The 21,716-nt window shown below is 43.7% G+C and overlaps 1 protein-coding gene across 1 annotated transcript in view; it reads left to right on the top strand.

The window, feature by feature from the left end:
- The window catches only part of E2F5 (E2F transcription factor 5), a 600,996-nt gene extending 581,117 nt beyond the window's left edge, over positions 1-19,879 (top strand). The window contains exon 8 of the mRNA XM_044065996.1: positions 17,702-19,879. Within this exon, the coding sequence (XP_043921931.1) occupies positions 17,702-17,808 (107 nt within the window). The 3' untranslated portion in view covers positions 17,809-19,879. The remainder of the gene's footprint in view (positions 1-17,701) is intronic.
- The last annotated feature ends 1,837 nt before the right edge of the window (positions 19,880-21,716 follow it).

Below are 21,716 nucleotides of genomic sequence, written 5' to 3'. Positions count from 1 at the left end.
CATCATGCCTGGATGCACATATGTGACCTCGCGGACTCCTTCAAGTCCTCCTGTTTGAACACCCCTATTGAGCCATCATCCTTGTTTGGTTCCAAAGTGAAAGACACTCTGGCCAGGTGTGAACAAGACTGCATTATTCCAAAACTCAACATTCTTTTTCTAGAAACGAGAGGAGTGGAAAAATCTGGCATAAAAAAATCGCAGGGCCCTTTTATAAACACACGTGGTGAGGATTCCCCCAAAGGCAGAGGAGGTAACAATGGTGGAAGACGCCCATTCAGGGGCAGAGGGGGGTCCATGGAATCAAGACACCAGAGATTCTTTTTCTGGGCGGTCTTATCAGTGCTCCTGAAGCGTTGCCCGATTGCTTTCCTCTGGAAGCAGTTGGGGGTCGTTTTACTCTGCACCAAGCTGCCTGGCACACTATTGCAAATGATCGATGGGTGTAGAGCATAATTTACAGAGGCTACTATATCCCTCTATCCTCCCCTCCCAAACTTCCCAGAAATCTTCCCAATGTTCCATCCCACCAAAGGGAAGAAGCAGCTTCAGAAATTTTGAAGCTGTCAAAAAATTCATCCAATCAGTCCCTCCAGACTAATGTGGATCCGGTTTTTACTCAAGATTCTTTTTAGTGCCAAAAAAGACCACTGACTGGAGACCCATGTTGGATCTCAGCCAGTTAAACAAATTGGTTGTTCAAACCAAATTCTGCATGGTTACTATTCAATTCATCCTCCCCTTTCTGAGGGAGGATGCTTGGATGTGCTCGATAGACCTCCGGGATGTGTATTACCACATCAAAATGGACAAGCACTCCAGGAGTCTCCGCTTCTGGCTAGGAGTCAGTCACCATCAGTTTCGTGCCCAGCCATTCGGTCTCTCGACGACCCCCCGAGTGTTCATGAAATATTTAGCAGTGGTAACAGCTCTTCTGAGACATCTAGGATTCCAGGTGTTTCCATATTTGGATGATTGGCTCCTCTCCACCCCAACCAAGCATCTCCTGACAATGGCTCTCCAATACACCCTTTCTCTAGCGGAGTCCCTGGGCATAACTGTACACTGGGAAAAATCCAACCTAGACCCCACTCAACAACTGGAATATATAGGGGCAGTACTCAACACTCATAATTGTCTGGTATCCCTTCCAGCCCACAGACTCCAGAGACTAAGGTCGCAAGTGTGTGTTGATACTCTGTCAAATGAGAGTGTCAGCAAAGTCCTCCAGGCCCTGGAGTCTATGGCTGCAGCCATCCCTATAGTTCCCCTTGCGAGGTTACACATGATGATCTTACAGTGGTTCCTCCTGTCACAGAGGTTTGCAAACATTTATCCTCTAGACTCGCAGATTCTCATAACCAATTTGTGCAAGCAGGATCATCTTTGGTGGATGAGGCCAGAAGCAGAATTGTGGTGTCGTCCCTTTCAGTCCCCTCAGCCCTGTGCCACCGTGACCACGGATGCTTCCCTGATTGGGGGGGGGGGCATTTTCAAGGAAAGACAGTCCAAGGCATGTTGTCAAATTTAGAGGCCAATCTGCACATCAATGTTCTGGAATTAAGAGCAGTGCTATTAGTGTTGCAAGCACTCCACCCACTCCTCCCCTCTGGAACTATTGCGATTCAGTCAGACAATATGTCAGTAGTCTGGTACATCAACAAACAAGGAGGAACCAAGTCATATCCCCTGTGCCGAGAGGCCATGGGCGATGGCTTCCAACCATTTTCTGATAGCAACGCACTTCCCGGGGAAGTCCGACGTGATTGCGGACAGGCTGAGCAGGTGCATTCTGCTTCCTCACGAGTGGTCTCTCAATCCCAAGATAGCGGCAGAGATTTTCAGCCAATGGGGCCAGCCTTTCTGCGACCTTTTTGCCTCTTCCCACGAACAACAAATGCAGCAGCTACTTCTCCCAGAGGGGGAGTCACCTAGAAACGCTCTGTCCCACGATTGGCCCACGGGTCTCCTATATGCCTACCCTCCGATCGCCTTGATACCTCTATTTCTAAAGAAGGCAACTCTGTTGAGATGCAAGGTGATCCTCATTGCTCCATTCTGGCCCTGTCAAGTGTGGTTCCCCTTTCTCCGGCCTCACCTGATACAGCCTCCATGGATCCTGGATGGCCCATCCAGATCTAATTTTTCACCCCCAAGGGTTGACACAACCAAACCTGACCACTCTCAAGCTGACAGCTTGGCTTCTCCACTTCTGTTAGTCGCCAGGCAAGAAGCCCTGACTTCTAAGGTTCATGATATTATTCTAGCCTCTCACAAACCATCCACCAGGAAACTATACAGAGATAAATGGAAAAGGTTTTCTTCCTGGTCTGAGGATTGAGGGTTGGATCCCTTTTTGGCCACTGCTCCTTTTATTCTTCAGTATCTATCTGAACTTTTCGAACATGGAGTGTCTGCATCTACTATACGAGTTCATCTAGCAGCAATTTCCAATTTTCACAACGGTTTACAAGGCACACCAATAATGTCCACTTGGCTTTGCAAAACCTTTCTTAAAGGAGTGTTTTTCAGTAGACCTCCACTCAAATGCCCTTTAGAAACATGGAATTTATCAGTTGTACTGTAGGCCTTGTCTCAGCCCCCCTTTGAACCTGCAGCCAAATGCGATATCAGATTTGTGTCTTGGAAATCTCTCTTTTTTGGTGGCTATCACTTCTGTAATAAGGGTTTCAGAACTACAAGCCTTATGTTTCAAAAGACTTTACCTCATTTTTCATAAAGACAGAGTATCTCTATGCACTAATTCATCCTTCCCTCCCATAGTGGTTTCTGAATTCTCGATGAACCAGTCAATTGAGCTCCCAGTGTTTTCCCCCAACTTTTCTAACAAAGGTGAATACTGCCTACATTCTTTGGATGTACATAGACAATTACATTTCTACCTGGACAGGACAAAAGCTTTTTGTAAGTCTGACCAGCTTTTTATCTCTTTCTCTGGCCCCAAAATGGGAAATGGCATTTCTAAAGTCACTTTATCTAAGTGGCTCAGAGATTGTATATCCTTTTCATATTCATGTGCTAATGAAACTAGACTTCACAGTATCAAAGCTCATTCAACTAGGGCTATAGCTTCCTTGGTAGCCTTCCATTCTAGAGCCTCTGTGGATGATATCTCCTCAGCAGCCATTTAGACTAAACCACACACTTTCATCAAGCATTACAAATTGGATATGATTCCCAGAGGAAGAGCTGCCTTTGGCTCTATGGTGCTCAGGAATGTTCTGCCATAAGGACCACCCAGGTATCGGGTAGCTTGGGATTCTGTCCCATCAGTGATGAATGGGAAGAAGATTAACAACATTAGATAAAGAAGTTATGTCTTACCATAACGTTCCATCTATGTTGTTGATCTTCTTCCATTCATCATATCCCTCTCTCCGTCCCCCCTCCATAGGCTCCTGGCAGATCTTATGGGTCCTGGTGGTGTCTCAGGGTTTTTCATTGCATAGAAATGGCCTCTGCTGCTATCTATTGTCTTTTGCAAACTCGATCTGAGGTAATTGGGAGAAGGGCATTGTGGGTAGCAGCTTAGCTCAAGAGTTTTTTGGTGTACGCGAGCTTTGTATTTGGCCGACACGGTTCCGAGAGCTCTGAACCAAACTCATCAGTGATGAATGGAAGAAGATCAACAACACAGATGGAACGTTGTGATAAGACACAACTTTTATAATCAGCAATACCATAACGACACCATAAGTAAATGAAACAGCACTTTACAAAAATAAAAATCGCATTTACTACATTTTCTAAACAGACATACTACAAGTCACACAAATGATTTTAGTTAGACCAAGTTAAACAGCATCCTGTCATACGTCAGATGTAGACTTATTGTATGCTGCTGTGGCTTTCTTGGCAGCCTCTAAAACATCTTTTGGCAACTTAACATTATAGCAGTCCAGTTCTTTGTTCATTTTAACTGCCAACAGAGTTCACTGTTTTTACACTCAGACTGATGCAGTTCAGTTTTCACTTTCCACACCATGCTAAATGCTCTTTTAGCTTGTGCATTTGAGTGTGGCAAGCAAAATAGACTCATCATCAACTGCTTAAAGAGTGGCAGTTTCCCTTCAGTGCAAAGGTACCTCAGAAGGTGTGCCCAGTACTTTGACACATGGGGCCCATCTACTGGGCCTGTCATATTCCCTGTGTCCTCGATCTGATATTGTGTAAACTCGTCTATTAATTGTTCAGCCTCAACATCATTTTCGCACACACCCAGACGGAAACCATCATCCCTGACAAGTCCCGAAGAAATGTCCAATTTTTTGGCTGGATTAAATAATAACGCAGCACCTTTCAGTAAGTGATCCTGCATGGGAAACTTTTTCAGCATTTTCTGCAGCACTGCAGCATAAAAAGCTGTAACTTTTTTTTTTATAAAAGTTAAATTCAGTGACTGTGCTGGCAGTATCCTCCTCATGGCTGTTCATGTACTGCTTGACTTTGTAGTCAATACGCAGTTCACTGTTTGGTAGAACACAGCTACTGTCAGTCAACACTGACACATCACTGTGTTTGATTAGTCTGACAGCAGCTCCGGGTCTGATGAGTCTGCCAGCATATTGCTGCAGGAATTTATGCACAGTGGCATGCAGTGTCAGTAGCTGACTTTCTCGGCTCTGAAGCTGGATGTTGAACTCCAGTAAGGGTTCCAGTGCATTATTAAGAAACAGAAAAATCATATGCACTTCATGACTTTAGAAATTGTCAGTCTTGGCAGACGTTGGCTCTGCAGACAGAAAATATGAATTTAGAGCTGGCCACATGTCCAGGGTTCTGTTAATTCTATGCATGTCTAATGATCTTGAGGGGGTCAGTATCTGTGAACAAAGCAAATTCTTCCAGTTTTTTGTTGTCTTTGTGCACTGGAACTGAAATGGCAGTATACATCTGATATATGTTCTTCAACTGGTGAATGTAGTGCTTTTACAGCAGCCTTATTGCAGAGATCTGCCAAGTGGCAGAGACACCCCATGTTTATAATTGTGGGCTTTACCTCCTTAAAATGAACCAGTACAGAATTGTGTTTTCCAGTCATTGAGGCAGCACTGTCTGAAGAAAAGCCCACAATATTGGAAACTGGAATGTTAAAGTTTGTCAGAGTGGACATTAAAGCATCAAACATTGCTTATCCAGTTCCTGGCACACATTCTGGCATATGAAAGAACCTTATCACATTTTTGCTTGCCTTTTCATCAAGGTAACCAACAAGGATTACTAACAGTTTGTCATCTTCCATGTCTGTGCTTTGGTCCATGTACACACACAATGGTGATTTCTGGCAGGCTGCTGCAGCATCATTCTGGTAATGAGGCCCCAGAACATCCCGTGTGATGCATGCTGCCTTTGTTGCTCCACATGTCATTTTCCAGAGAACATCTTGATCCTCTCCACATTTCTTCATAAATTTCAGTATGTGTTCTGCTGCAAATGATAAGTTGTGTTTAGCAAGGAGAGAGACAAAACCAACCTCTGCCTCAACCACCTTTATACTTGCCAAACTCTGAGGTCCAAAGAAGTCCACCATAGATCTTCCAGCTGCATGCTTGCAATTCTACCCTTGTTTCTCACTGTTGGAATGTCATTGCAGATCATGTCGGCCCCCGTGATGGATTGTGAAATCAGTGTTACATGTCTTGCAGAAGGCATATTTCACTCTGTGCCTACTCATAGAAAGCCAGTCAAAGGCACTTGCTCAGCTTGGCTGAAAAATTGTGTATCGTCTCTTCTTTGGGGTGCAATCTGTATCTACATCCCTGTCCTCATTGTAATCTAGGCAGCCTGTACCTAGAAGGTTTGTAAAGCAGTGATGTTAAACAATGACAAACAAATGGGGCTATAGTGCAGAAAGGAAAATTAGAAAATCTCCTCAAAAGCAAAGATATGAGACAGTAGGATCATAACCTACCCATATCACTGGAAGTTTCCTGACTTTGCACCATCTACTCTTGCTCATCTCTGCTCCTTTTGTTTACTGTAAAGGGCTGCATGATCAGATTATTCACTTTCTTTCTTCGATTACAACACTTTCAATCCTCTGGTGCTCACTTTCCCACCTAACCAGTGTTGCAGAAGGGAAGAGTGACTTTCATGACATTCAGTACTCAAAATACCCTTGATAATATCTCAAAATCCATGCCAAGGATAAACGCATCCAGCTTAACAAATGCACTTGCAACACACACATCATGACAATACTACCTGCATTTTACATTCACCACTTTAGATGTGTTCCACCCCTGTCCTACAGCCAGGTCTGTGCCTTGCAAAGGTGCCTAAGAAAGGTACTTAAAGCCAGGGCCCTCTGTACTTTTACAAGAATGTGCCATATAACACATCATGCCTTGGAACAGTTAAGAGCAAAGAATGCAAGATCTGACATCTTTAACCATGAAAATTAAAACACATTAAGAAGCATACATATACATATCCCCCATTTGTAAATCCTAATATCCTACCTTAAAATCCAAATAGCACACTGATGGCAAAAAAAAAAAAATCTGTTCCAAAATATACAAAGGCTGTAGTGATACTGGCATAAATGTGCTTAGTTTCCAGTTGTGGAAACACTACTGGAAAAATGCCACTTAGTAAAGATAAATCACAGCAGAATGAGGGACAAAACCAGTCCTGACACAATATTGCTGTAAATCTGAGGCATTGACAAGAGAATGCAAACTGAAACATTTTCTGAAGTTTACAACTTTATAGTCAAGTGACATGCATGACATTTTAGACACCAGCACAGCTCAGTTTATCTCAGACATAGCTAGAAATAATTAGGTGCAAGCAGAGACAAATTACTGAAAACTGAAACAAGAATAGAAAAGGTATAATGTTAAGTTGTCAATCTCGCCTTCATTCTTGCTGGATGGGTTCGGAGCCGATCCTCGGCTCCGACTCGGCCACTCTAAAAGCTCGAGAGATAGTTTCACCGGCTCGAGGCTCCCCTATATCCCACAATGCTAGGCGGTAACTTCCTCAGATCTCGTTTGCCGCTACGCGATCGATGTGCTTTTTTCAACCGGCTCAGGTTAGTTGAAGTTTTTTGACAGTTTAGTCAGTCAGAAAACCCCTTTAAGTTAGCCCCCTTTCTTAACCTTATATAGTTAAATACTTTTATCCCTTTTAGTTAAATTTTCATTAGCCTTCCTATCCTAAATTATCTAACCTTTCCCTTGGGCTTTAGGCCCACTCCTCCCCCCCCTTGGTAGTTGGAGTGTTTGTGTTTTTGTAGGGAAATTTTTAGTTTAAATTTTGTAAGTTATAATTGAAAGTTTATTACTGGTTAAAAGTGTAATCGGTGTGTGTGTGTTTATGATTACACTTTATCCTTCTCTTTGGACATGTCCAAAGAATCAAAGGTCTCAGGCTTCAAGAAGTGTGACTCGTGCTGTCAGAAGATGTCTCTGACAGACGGTCACACTTCTTGTGTTTACTGCCTGGGACCTTTGCACCTGCAGGACTCATATGCTGTTTGCCATGGCTTCAGCCCTAGAGTCCTGCAGGAGCAAAAAAATAAATTAATTCTCAGAGGCTTATTAAAGCCTGAGGGCCCCTCCACTCAGTCATCGGGGAGACCCTCTAAGTCCTCCAGACCTTTGGCTCCAGCCTCTGAGCTGACTTCTGGGGGCTCTAAGTCTATTCGAACATCGGCTCCGGCCAGAGCCGATGAATCTCGAATGCATGTACCTGCGCTGTCCTCTGCTCCGGCCGGAGCCGAGGAAGACATAACTGAGTCGGCTCCGATAAAGTTGTCGGAGCCGACAACTAAGAGGAGGTCCCGTTCCCCATCTATCGGCTCCAGCATCACCTTTGCTGTCTGAACGGAGCCATAGATCACACTCTTCTAGGTCTTCCAGGTTATCGGACAACGACCTTCAGAGAGTAGTGAGTCGACTTTTTAAGTCCGAGGCATTAGCCCAAATGCTTCAAAGTCCGACTCAACAGTCGAAGACTATCCCCACCACTCAAAATATTCCTCCTCTGACTCTGTTGAGTTCGGAGCCGGGGTGGTTCGGACCCGAGACTGTGGTAGCGTCGGAACCGATACCCATGTCTTCGGTTCCGTCGTCGGCTCCGATTTCTTCCTTGGAAGAATCCCGGCACCGGACTTCCCTCGTCGGCTTCGAGGGGGCGAGTGGCATCGGACCCTTGTCCGACCCCACTCTCCCTCTTGGTGCTTCGGCACTGGTGAGTTCGGCTCCGACATCGGCCTCGGAGCCATCACTATCGATGCCAGGGGAGGTTTTCAGTTTTTCAGAACAGAGACCTCCGGCTCTGCCTGACAGGGGTGCCTTTGAGGTCATGAGGAGCGTGTTAGAACCTGGTTCTAATCCACAGTCGGCTCCTTCTGCCCTTCCCTCCATGGTGCCTCCGGTGATTTCTACTCACTCTCTTGTCCCCGACCGTAGAGAGCCAGCTCCTCAAGTTTCCCCTGTGGGGATCTCCTCCTCTTCCGAGGCCTCTCCTGTTCCTGCAGGAGAGCCCCCTAGGAAGAGGCAGTGTAAGAGGAAGCACATTGACTCCCCTGAGTCTGTCACCTCTGACACTGATTTAGAGGATTCTGAAGGTTCCCCTCATTCCCCCTCTGAAGATGTCTCCTTTGCAGACATCCTTGAAATCTTAAAACAGAGGGGGAATTGGCCAGCCCTCAACCCTTCAGAGGATGAATCAGTGTACCTTGAGGCGTTTGGCTCTCGCCCTTCCACCTCCTGGGTGTCCCCTCCCTTTGACCCCCTTATGCAAGTGGTGGCAAAGAAGGCTTGGGTGGCTCCTGACTCAGTGGAATCCACCCCCAGGAGACCATCTAAGTTTATCACAGCCCCCAAAAACAAAAAAAATTTCTGACCAAGGGCATCTCTGTTGATGCTATGGTGGTGGCTGCAGCTACCAAGAAGGAGCTAGCTGATCCTTCGGTACCTGTTCATCCTCCTAACAAGGAGTCTAGGTCGATGGACAGGTACAGGAAGCGGATGTTCTCATCAGCGACCTTTACAATGAAATCGCTGAATTACTTGTGCCATTTTACTCGACTTCAAAGGGATTTACTCAAGGAAGCGAGTGAAATGCTGAAGGACCCAACAGCTGCGGGTTTTCGAGATGGGATGAACTCTCAGCTGGCTACCCTTAATTCTATCACCAACTCCTCCATGCGCCTCCTTTCATATGCGGCTGATGGAGCAAGTAGAGCAGCAGGTACAGGTGTAGCCTTACGTAGGCACGCCTGGATGCAGCTTTGTAACTTTGTGGACCCCTTTAAGGCGTCCTTCACTAATTCCCCCTTTGATGGATCATCCCTCTTTGGTCCTCAAGTGAAGGAAACCTTGACTAGGTGCGAGACTGATGGCAAAACTCTTTCTGCCGTCGGAGTCCATTTTTCTACTCCTTCTAGACCTTACCCCAAAGGTCAGAAGGGGGGAAAGATGTGGTTCCGGAAACAATCTCAAGGAGACTTGCCTGACGCACAGAGTCGATTCCCCTCTAGAGGCAGAGGGGGGAACAACAATGGTAGATGCCGCCCCAGAGGCAGAGGGGGCCCGCAGAATCAGGGCAGTCGAGAATCCTTTTCCGACAAGCCCTTTCAGCATCCCTGAGGTGTTGCCTGACTGTCCACCTTCGGAGGCAGTCGGGGGAAGGTTGTCACTGCACCCAAAAGCCTGGCTATCCCTAACTCAAGACAAGTGGGTACAGTCTATCATTTCCGAAGGCCACAGAATTCCCTTTCTTTTCGTTCTGAAGCTGCCCAACAAATCCCTTCCAGACATTCCACCCAGTCAAAGGGAACAAGCAGCATTAGAAATTTGAAAGCTGCTTGCAAAAAGAGCCATTCAACCAGTGCCAGCAGACCAGGTAGGATCTGGAACCTACTCCAAATTCTTTTTGGTTCCAAAGAAAACAGGGGACTGGAGACCCATTTTGGATCTCAGCAACTTGAACAAGTTTGTCAAGAAAACAAAGTTCCGGATGGTCACGCTGCAGTCCATTCTTCCCCTTTTGGAACGAGACAGCTGGATGTGCTCTATAGATCTCCAGGATGCGTACCATCACATCAAAATGAATCGACGCTCCAGGAGATTTCTCCACTTCAGGCTGGGAACCAGTCATTTTCAATTCAGAGCCCTGCCCTTTGGTCTCGCTACAGCCCCCCGAGTGTTCACCAAATGCATGGCAGTGGTAGCTTCTCATCTGAGACGTCAAGGATTCCAGGTGTTTCCTTATTTAGACGACTGGCTCCTTACAGCCCCCACCAGGCATCTCTTACTCCTCGCCAGAGACTACACCTTTCGCACATGTCAGGCACTAGGCATCTCAATAAACTACGAAAAGTCTGTCTTGTCGCCTTGTCGTGTTATTACTTTCATAGGCGCAAATCTAGACACAGTCAAGATGTCAGCCAGACTCACAGAGCAGAGGATAGCAGACATTCACAAACAGGTCTTTCTTCTTTTACAGAACATCAAAGTCAAGGCCAGACAGATCCTCAAAGTCTTGGGAATTATGGCTGCGGCCATCCCTCTCCTACCATTAGCCCGCTTCCACATGAGGATTTTACAATGGATGCTCTTCACACAATGGTCTTATCAAAGCCTTCCAATGTCCCATCCTATTCAGATAACTCAATCGTGCAAGAGTCATCTCTCTTGGTGGATCTCATCCCCTCAGCTCCTCCTAGGGAGACTCTTTGTTCCTCCCCCTCCGGTTGCTACAGTGACAACGGACGCCTCCCTGATTGGGTGGGGGGGGGGCATTTCCAGGGCAGGACAGTCCAGGGCATGTGGCAACCGTTCGAGTGCCACTTGCATATAAACATTCTAGAGATGAGAGCAGTGCTCCTAGCATTGCAAGCCCTACAAGACTCTCTTCCCATAGGAACTATAGCAATACAAACAGACAACATGTCTGTAGTGTGGTACATCAACAAACAAGGCGGAACCAGGTCTTACCCCCTATGTCGAGAGGCACTCAGACTATGGCAATGGGCGATCTCCTCTCAGCGATTTCTGTTAGCAATGCACATTCCCGGGAAGTCCAATGTGATTGTGGACAAATTGAGCAGAACTATTCTCATGCCTCACGAGTGGTCTCTGAACAACTCAGTGTTGGAGAAAGTTTTTCGAAAGTGGGGCAGGCCTTGCTGCGACCTTTTTGCTACTCCCCAAAACAGCATGTGCGACTATTTTTTCACCCTCTTTCCCCAACCAGGCCATCCCAGCAGAGACGCTCTAGTACACGTTTGGCCCCGGGGACTTCTCTATGCCTTCCCCCCCTTCCCACTGATATCCCAGCTGATACAGAAAGCCATCGCTCAGGAAGCTTCTATGATCCTCATTGCCCCTTACTGGCCTTGACAAATTTGGTTCCCCTTTCTCCACCGTTATCTGTTGGAACAACCTTGGCATCTGGACCCAGTTCCAGACCTTTTGACTCATCAGTCCAGTCAGTTGCACCACTCCCTTCCCTCTCTGAACCTCACAGCTTGGTTCCTCCAATTCCGACCTTAGCCAGGCTTCCTTTGATATCTCACTCAGTTAGAGATATCTTGATTGCCTCTCATAAATCTTCCACTCGGAAGATTTATCATAGCAAGTGGAAACGTTTTTCCTTTTGGGCGCAGTCAAAGAACATAGATCCTTTCACTGCTTCTATTCAGACAGTTCTAGACTTTCTAGCTGAACTTTTCCATGCAGGTTCGTCCCCTTCTACCATTAGAGTTCAATTGGCTGCAATTTCGAACTTTCATGTTGGAGTCTCAGAGTCCTCTATCATGTCTCACAAACTCTGCAAGGCCTTCTTAGAGGGAGTCTTTCTGCTCAAACCACCCGTCAAAGATCCTCCTCCTCAATGGGATCTCAACTTGGTTCTGGCATCCTTAATTCTTCCCCCCTTTGAACCTGCGGCTTCATGTTCTATAAAATTACTTTCCTGGAAGACACTCTTTCTAGTAGCTATCACCTCAGCTAGAAGAGTCTCTGAACTTCATGCTCTGTGTAGTCGACCTCCTTATCTAGTTTTTCGTAAAGACAGGGTTTCCTTGCGTACTAACCCATCTTTTTTGCCCAAAGTAGCTTCATTGGCAAATTTGAATCAAACCATTGAGCTTCCTGTGTTCTTCCCAAATTATTCTAATAGGTCAGAACAAAAGTTACACAGTCTAGATATTCACCGCCAGCTTAGGTACTATCTAGACAGGACCAAACAATTCAGGAAATCTGACCAACTGTTTGTTTCTTATGCAGAAGGTAGAATGGGCCTTCCAGTCTCTAAAGTATCTCTCTCTAGATGGCTTACTTTGTTGATTACCCTAGTGTATGAGATAAGACATCAACGGTTGCCATCCAAACCCAGGGATCATTCAACTAGAGCTTTAGCCACCTCGGTAGCTTTCCAAGATAGGCTGCCTATTGATTCGATTTGTTCTGCAGCTACTTGGGCTTCTCCCCATACTTTCATTTCTCATTATAAGTTGGACCTGGCCTCTAGAGACTGGGCCAACTTTGGTTCCACTGTACTCAAGAGTCTGTTCCGATAGGCCACCCGGGACAAGGTGCTAGGGACGCGGTCCCATCCAGCAAGAATGAAGGCGAGATTGACAACTTAACATTTAGAAGTTATGTACCTACCATAACGTTCCATGTTAGTTGTCTTCTTCTCGCCTTCTTTCTTGCGTCCCACCCTCCTTCCCCCTAGCCAGGACAGACCTAGAAGAGTTTCTTTGTTCCTTATGGAAATTTATTGCTGGTATTAGCTTTCAAACGAGATCTGAGGAAGTTACCGCCTAGCATTGTGGGATATAGGGGAGCCTCGAGCCGGTGAAACTAGCTCTCGAGCTTTTAGAGTGGCCGAGTCGGAGCCGAGGATCGGCTCCGAACCCATCCAGCAAGAAAGAAGGGAGAAGAAGACAACTAACATGGAACGTTATGGTAGGTACATAACTTCTAATTAATAAATGCTTTGAAACAAGGGTATAATTTTAATTCCTGTTTAGTGCACAACTCAACAAATCCCAAAATAATCAGGGATAGACTCATAAATACATACAGCAATTTCAAGCTTGGACATTAATGCTATTCTAACCTGTTTCTCCCGCTACAAAAAGGCAGTTACTTTCAGAGACGTACTAGGGGGACAAGCAGCGCAAACAGAGACACTTTAAATATTGCTGTTATAAACTTAGAAAGTTAATAAAATAACAGGATCTGTGTTGACATACAGTTTCTCCAAAAAAAAAAGGAGGGGGGGGGCAATTACTTTCAGAGACGTACTACAGGGGACAAGCAACACAAAAAATAGAGACTTTAAATATTGATCTTATAAACTTATATTGCTCTTATGAACTTAGAAAGTTGCTAGAATAACATCATCTGTGTTGGCATACAGTTTCTCCCCCCACAAAAAAAGGAAATTACTTTCAGAGACATACTAGGGGGACATGCAGTACAACAACAGAGCAACTTTTAACTATTCCTGTTATTCCAGCAAGTTTTTAAGTTTATAACAGCATCTGTGTTGGCATAGAATTGCTCAGTTTCTGTCAGACTTCAGAGACTTACTAGGGACAGGCAGCACAAAAATACAGACACTAAATATTGCTCTTAAAAACTTAGAAAGTTGCTAGAATAACAGGATCTGTGCTAGCATACCAGTTCTCAAGGGAAATACTTGCAGCCATTCCAGCTGAAACACTTACCTCTGCCTAGGTACACAGCACCAGCTTAATACAATCCAATTAGCCAAAGACTCCAGCACAAATAATCCACCGCGGCACAAACTTGATCCCATTCGTCCAGCAGCAGGCAGCAGCAAAATAAAATCTCAGCCTTCTGACTGCTTCCGAGTTCCGATACACCACACGGACTCTTCTCCTGGCAGGTTAGCTTCCAAGCCCCAACTCTTGATGTCTTCAGTCCACAGCCACTCCTTCCTTCTTCCTGGTCTTCTTTGCAAGTTGTTGTAGATCTAAAAAGTAAAATCCCTGATTCCTGGAAGCCTTTTTCAAGCCATTATTGTGGCGCGAAAAGGCTTCCTTGAACATGATTGGCTTGTACTGGGGAGCTCTCACTGGCTGTCGTCCTCCTGAGACTCTCTCCTTGATTGGCTCGTACATCGCGTTCGTAATTGGCTGTAAATGTGGTCTATGAGCCAAGCAAAAATTGCAGAGCACAGCCAATGCTGTGTAATGCGGAAGGGCAGCAGAGCTATGCATTGGTTTGTATACTGCAATGCCGATTGGCAGTAATTGCGGTACACAAACCAATCAGAATCCTTGTAATGGAGCCACAGCTGTTCACTGTGGAACAGCAGCTTCACTCGTTGTTAAATGCGGAGCTGTCCACATAATCAGGAGCACTTGGATGCTCTGCTTGGGACAGATTGTTCAAGGCACGTGGTCCCAAGAAGAGACCAACTTGCTTACCAGTGTTTTAGAGATGAGAGTGATGCTTCTTGTGTTGCAGGCCATTCAGAGCTCTCTTTCCATTAGGAACTTTTGTTATTCAAACTGATAACATGTCAGTAGTTTGGTACATCAACAAATGGGGGGAACCAGATCCTATCCCCTGTGCCAAGAACCAATGAGGGTTTGGCAATGGGTGATTTCCTTCAACTACTTTCTGGTAGAGATGCACATACTGGAGAAATCCAGCATATTAGTAGTCAAGCTCAGCAGGACCATCCTGATGCCTCAGAAGTGGTCTCTCAATCAGTCAGTGGCAAGTATGATCTTCCACAAATGGGGTCAACATTGTTGTGACCTGTTTGCCTCTTCCCTTAACAACAAATGCAGCAGGTTCTTTGCCCTGATTCCCCCTCAGAGACCGTTACCAAGAGATGCTCTAGTCCATGTTTGGTTCTCTGGTCTCCTTTATGCTTACCCTCCCCTGCCAGTAATACCAAAGTTTCTTCAGAAAGTGAGTCTGTTGAGTAAAGTAATCTTCATTGCCCCCTCCTTCCTGTGGTTTCAACTAGTATGTCCTCCTCGGACACTGGATCCCACTTCAGATTGTCACACCCCACAGAGATGATTCATCCAGACATTACAGGCCTCATGACCACATGGTTTCTCCAATTCCAGTGATGGCAAGATATTCCAGGATTTCCTCCCCAGTTTGTCATATTCTTTTCTTGTCCCACAAACCTTCAACCAGGAAGCTTTATAAGAGCAAATGGAAAATATTTTCTTTGTGGGCTCATCACAGAGACTTGGATCCTTTCATTGCTCCACTCCTGGCTATTTTAGATTTCCTTTCCTCCATTTTTCAAACTGGAACAAGTTTCTCCGCCAGTAAAATGTATCTGGAAACCATCTCCAACTACCACATTGGAGGTAATGCTTCTCCTTTAACTTCAACTAAGTTTTGTAAGGCCTTCCTAAAAGGCATATTTTTGCTTAGACCTCCATTTTGAGATGCTACTCCACCTTGGGATCTGACTTTGGTGTTACAGACTTTGGAACACCCACTGTTTGAGCTTTCAGCTAAAATAGATCTTAAGTTTCTGTCTTGGAAAACTGTCTTTTTGATGGCTATCACTTCAGCAAGATGAGTATCAGAACTCCAAGCACTGTCTGCGAAACCACTGTATTTAATTTTTCATAAGGAAAGAGTTTAACCCTACGCACAAATCCTTTCTACCAAAAGTGGCATCTGAATCAAACATCAAGCTTCCAGTTTTCTTTCCATATTTTGACAGTAAAGGAGAATATACCCATTCATCTCTTAGACGTCCATAGGAAACTTTGCTTTTACCTTCATAGGACTAATGAATTTAGAAAAACTGATCAGTTGTCTCCTTTTCCAATAACAAGATGGGAAAACCGGTTTCAAATACTACTCTAGCCAAATGGATAACAGATTGTATTTCCTATATTTATTCCTTGAGAGGCCTAACTTTACCAAGACAACCAAAATCTCATTCAACTATGTCAATGGCTACATCAGCTGCTTTTTTGTCTAGAGCTTCCATTGATGACATTTGTGCAGCTGCCACTTGGTCTTTTCCTCATGCTTTTATTTCTCATTACAAATTGGATATCCTGTCCAGGAACAGAACATTATTTGGTTCTGCTGTGCTACAGAACATCCTTCCATGAGGGCCACCCAAGGTAATCGTAGCTGGGGGCTCTGTCTCATTTGTTGAATAATGAATGAAAATGACAACATCAGATAAAAAAGTTATGAACTCACCATAACTATGCATCTGTGTTGTCTATTTTCATTTTTCCTCAACTTCCCTCCCACCTTCCCTCTTCCATGTCTTTGGGAAAGACCTAACGGAATTGTTATTAGGAGCCGTAGTTCCTGTTGTTTCAGCTCTCACTGTTTTCTCATAACTATCTTATTATTTCTTTTGCTGTTGTATAATTGCAGCAAACTGGATCTGAGGTAATACAGTGATTAGGGGCATTATGGGTAAGGGAGAAGCTTGAGAGTCAGATCCTAGAATCTAAAGAAAGTGGCAGAGTCTGATCAGAGGATCGGATCCGAACCCATTAGTTGAGGAAGAATGAAAATGGACAACACAGATGCATACTTATGGTGAGTACCTAACTTATTTTGTTGTGTAGAAGATACCTTTCCTAGCAGCCATTGCCACTGCATAGTTCGTCTTGAGTTTAATAGCTTTTTTTTGTTGGGGGGGGGGGGGGGTTATACCAGTTATGAATGCCTTAGGATGAATCACCATTTCCTGCCATTAAGTGTTTGAGCAGTCACTCAGACAATCCTTTCACCTCCTAGTTTCAAATTAGTGTGGTCTGCATCTTCTACAGCCTGGCTATGCACCTTCAGCACTGTTTCTACATCTGTAGAATCCATGAGTATAGGAGAATAGACCAGATCCACTCCTTTGCCCAAGAGGAAGAGCTTTGAAACAGATGCTATTGAAATGGGTCACTAGTTACAGTTTTCTTTGTCACCAGAGGGCTAACTTGCTATTAGCCAGTCATTGAAAGGGGCATTTGACCAGGCAGCAGCTGCTTCTGTTGCTGTTTTGGAAATATATCCATGATAGATGTTTGCACTGTGGTCACGCAGATATCTATGCATACCTTAGTAAGCACTAGCAGTTGGACCTATACTCCATGAGTAGAGTAGAGCATCCTCTGCCATGCAGTTTATTCCCTGATATGGTCCTTGCACTCTTTGAGGGTATTTTAGTAAGTTGTTAGTGTTCTAATGAAGTGTTCCACCCACTAAAGAGATCCCCCTTAAGAGTAAAGTGTAATATATTTTAAGCATACCCCTCCTATCAGTAGCTCTTTGAGAGGACAGTACAGTTAATGCATTATTCCCTCCTCTAGCCCTAAGCTGGGTAGTTCCAGCTGTTTCATGACAGCAGGACTAAATGTTAGTAAATGTTTTATTTATAACTTTATAATACTGTAGCTGAAATGTTTTACTGCATGTTAATCCTGTTCAAATGAGAGGTATAGCACCAGTAAAGCTATGGCTGTGAAACCCTTAACGTGCCTAATTAAGCATACACATTCCAAACAAATACGAGAGCTCAAGATTTCAAAAAGAAGCTGCAAGATTCTTAAGAAGGATGTGGCTGAATGTTGCACCCTTTACAGGTGATGCTCTTGAAGATCAGTTGATGTGGTGAGTACTAAGATTTCTGTTGTGTTCTGTTTACAAACATTCCTTTTGATCACAGTAAAATGTTTTTCTTTTTTCAGTTTTTCCTCTTTTTCGACTTTGTCCAACACCTGAAGAGTACAGCTTTAATCTAGATGACAGCGAAGGAGTCTGTGACTTATATGATGTACAGATATTGAACTATTAATTACTGGGTTGGATGTATTCCTACTTCTGCTCTTGACCCTTTTCAACAAAAGTGTACTTACCCAGTATGTTATGGTACCAGTGACGTTCACATGGTTTTAAACTGCCAACTGTATTACTTATCCAGCTGGAAAATTTCAGAGAACATTTGAAGAATCCACTCATTTTAAATGCTTTTTTTTGTTTACTTGTCTTCCATGATCACTGACTGGTCATTAACATAATGACTTTTGCTGCACAAATTCCTTGTATGACTAACGAAGTAGAGGTGGATGTAAGTTACCTTGCCTGATTTTTTTTTTCAGTAATTGGAAGCTCATTCTTATACATGGATGCCATCTCATACTTGTACTGTAAAACTGATTGCACTAGTGTGCATTCGTGGAATTTAAAAAGTTTTACTAAAGCCTAAAATTCTGATTGCACTTACCCTGGGATTTAAACTAAACAATTAGTAAAAAGATTCCAGTTATAGGAAGCAGGACAAAGAATCTTCACTCATAAAAATTAAGAAATTGAAAAAACTGCAGAGCCCATATTAGGTGACTTAGAGTGGCAGGCAACAATGAACAAAGAGCCCAGTCCTGTTGCTGTGAATGTGACCTTTCTTTCTTCTGCTGCTGAAGTTAAGATACATTTACCCCATCATGCAAGATGTTCACTGCATGCCATTTTTTCTGTGTTTGACTTCACTGCATTGCCTCAGCAAGGATGACCAGAAGAGGAAACCACTTTGGGACTTACTGTTTTTGTTCTTATTGTTCTTAAGATGGCATCACCCACTGCAGTGCTGGGTAGTAGAGCAAATGTCACTATTTCAGCTGACTGTAATGCAGTGGTAGGGGTGCCTGAATGTCAGCTGCTTGGGAGCATGGTTCACCTGTAGCTTCTATAATTGTTCTGGAATGTTTTAGTTTACTGCAGAAGGCAACTTGTGCTTTGGCAATGTTCTTCTAAACCCTTACATGAAGTATTGCTTCTTTCAAAGAAGCACAAAAAGACCTGCATTTCCCTTTCTTTAAGTACGAAGATTCCCTAACTTCCGAAGACCACGGTGTCCTCTTGTTGTGGAAGTTGATACTATCACATTGTGGAGGGAGATTCATTATCTGTTTCTCCTAGAAGATGTCTCTCATTGAGATGCTCTGTTTAAATGACAACCATCTCAAGTGGACTTACCAGAAGGATATCATAGGCCTAGAAAATATATGTGAATCTCTGAAACTTGATGTAATTCAGCTTTTGATGAACACTGTTCTGTTCACCTACACAAAAGAAAAAAAAATTCATATGATGAACGAGAAAAGAAAAGTTTACCTTGTTATATAAGTGCAGATTGGTTGGTCCTGCTGTAAGCAACCTAGTTACCCATACAGGGTCTCGCCTCTGAGTACTATATCAAATGACAGAATAAAATCCTTGGGATTCATATTAATTAAGTCAACAACACAGTAAACTTGCAACACAGATCATTTCTGGAATAGTACTGATAATCCAAATAGCTTGCACAAGCAATGCAAAAGAAGGTATTTTTGCACACGGGACATGCCCTCGTTGCACCCCTCATCTAGGGTACAATACCTTGAATATCACTAGAGCTTTTATGTAAACTAACTCCCAAGGTTATGCAGTTTTTGGGGTAGTAGGATGACTTCATGAAATAGAATGTTTCTGAACCTTTACATGTTTCGTAAATTGTTTATACATCTGTTTTTCTACATGTTAAGGTGGCAAATTACTAGATCCACATGGTGCATTAAATTGGAAGATGTTCTGAATCAATTCTAAAATGGCATGTGTGGCTCCAAGTCAAAACTTTCCCATGATGACATTACAGTGCTATGTTTTACCTTCCCAGAGTATAAATCACAAAGAAAAATCTAGCAGAGCTACATTTTCCACTTTGTGATACCTTAAACCTCTTGTATCAGAGGTAACATGGGATATATGCAAATTACCCTTTAAGGATATCAGGTGTTTCAGCTAAATGGCAATTCTGAATGTCCATCACTTTTATTTTTAAGTCTATTTATAGACAATTTAAGACAATAAATCCAAACCCTTAAGATGTGGATAAGCATGTGTCTGCCTTCTCATAACATTATCAACACAGCATAAAAAGAATGTTTGACTTTTTTGGAAACACAGGGTTGTCATACACAACTGATATCCATAAACATTAGGGTGTCTACAAAACATCCCAAATAAACTAAAACAATGAGTAAAAAGGTCACACAGGAAAACTAATGTTAAAAGACACAAAAAGAAAAATCTAGCAAAGCTAGACTTTCCACTGTGTCATACCTTAAACCTCTTGTATCAGAGGCAACATGGAATATATTCAAATTACCCTTTAATTGGTTTTCTTGTGTGATGTTTTACTCATTGTTTTAGCTTCTCAGAGTACCAAAAGAGCTAGGGCGGTTGCGGTGGTGCAGCGGTTAGCGTTGCCACCTCACAGCAAGAGGTTCTCCAGTTCGATCCTCGGCTGAGTTGCCTTCTGTACGGAGTCTGCATGTCCTCCCTGTGGTTGCGTGGGTTAACTGTGGGTGCTCCGGTTTTCCTCCCACATCCCAAAGACATGCTGTAGGTGGATTGGACACACTAAATTGGCCCTAGGTGTGAGTGTGTGCGTGTGTGTGCCTTCTGTGGAAGGTTGGGTGCCGGGCTGGTAACTCAACACCATAAAACTCCACTGCCAATCATGAGCAGAGAGGTGATCCACTGTGGCGACCCCTAACCGGGAAAAGCCGAAAGAAGAAGAAGAGTACCAAAAGAGCTAGAAAAGTGTGGTTATGATGATGGAAAATATAAAACAAAGTTTTTGTCCACATGTTCTGAAATATTATAGAAAAGCAAATATTGACTTCTTTGCTGTAAAATCATGTAAATATAATATAGGGAAATTGGCCATGCCAAAAGGAATACTGGGCTTGAAGATCCAAATACCACAAGCAGTAAGAGTTCTCACAACAGGATACACCATGCACTAGTATTCAGAGTATGGCCCTTTCCAGCATCTCTTTAACCCTGTCTCCCTTCCCCATTTTCTAGGAGGAAGATATATGCATTTTCCAACTCCATGATGATGTAGTATGAAACAATGGAACAGAGAGGTAATGTCACCAGGTTACACCATGACATTTTGTTCATCTTGAATTCCGGGACCTAGTCCACCTAATCTAAAAAAAACTGGAACTGAGTGGCTATTGCTTAGTTCAGCAGCTACTGGACAGTCATGCAGAATGTGACAAATTCTGTTAGTCCTTGTAGTGCAAAAAATAAATTTGTCATTGTGGACCCAGTTTAGGTTTTGTGATATTAGCACTACAGACACTACTTTTGCTGACTGCAAGATGTATGTATTATAACCATGGATCTGCAGGACACCTACCTTCACATCCTCATTCTTAAAGTGCACAGACATTTTCAGGTATTGTATGAGGATGCTGCCATTTTAAATTTAGTTCCTTGCAATTTGGCTTTTGTGTTGCAACTGAAGTGCCTACTAAATGTTTGTCGAACAGTATTTACTCACATTAGATTTGTGGAAGTCCACACACGACATGGACAGCTGCCTAATTCGGGCAAGTTTCCTTCCGTGCTTACACCTTGTAGTTCAGCAAGCGCTGCAGTGATTCCAGAGCCTGAGCTTCTCCTTCACTCTTCATATTAATTAGATCAGTTTTACTTCCAAACTAAGATTTCTAGAGTTCATCCTGAATACTTTCAAAATGGAGAGCTTTAAAAGCAAAAGTATTGATCAGGGCTGTTGGTTACATGTTCTTTTCTATGCATGTGATCTGCAGTGCCTGATGACACTTGACAGAGATACATCAGTACCTCTTTAGTGTTTTATTTCATCAGAGTTAACATTTTCTTGAACATATACTCTAACACTTAGAGAAA

This window comes from Protopterus annectens, chromosome 3.part0 (genome assembly GCF_019279795.1).
Source record: "Protopterus annectens isolate FY-2018-M chromosome 3.part0, PAN1.0, whole genome shotgun sequence".
Taxonomy (NCBI): domain Eukaryota; kingdom Metazoa; phylum Chordata; order Ceratodontiformes; family Protopteridae; genus Protopterus; species Protopterus annectens.
The sequence above is the reverse complement of the archived record's forward strand: the minus strand, read 5'-3'. Positions and strand labels throughout refer to the sequence as shown.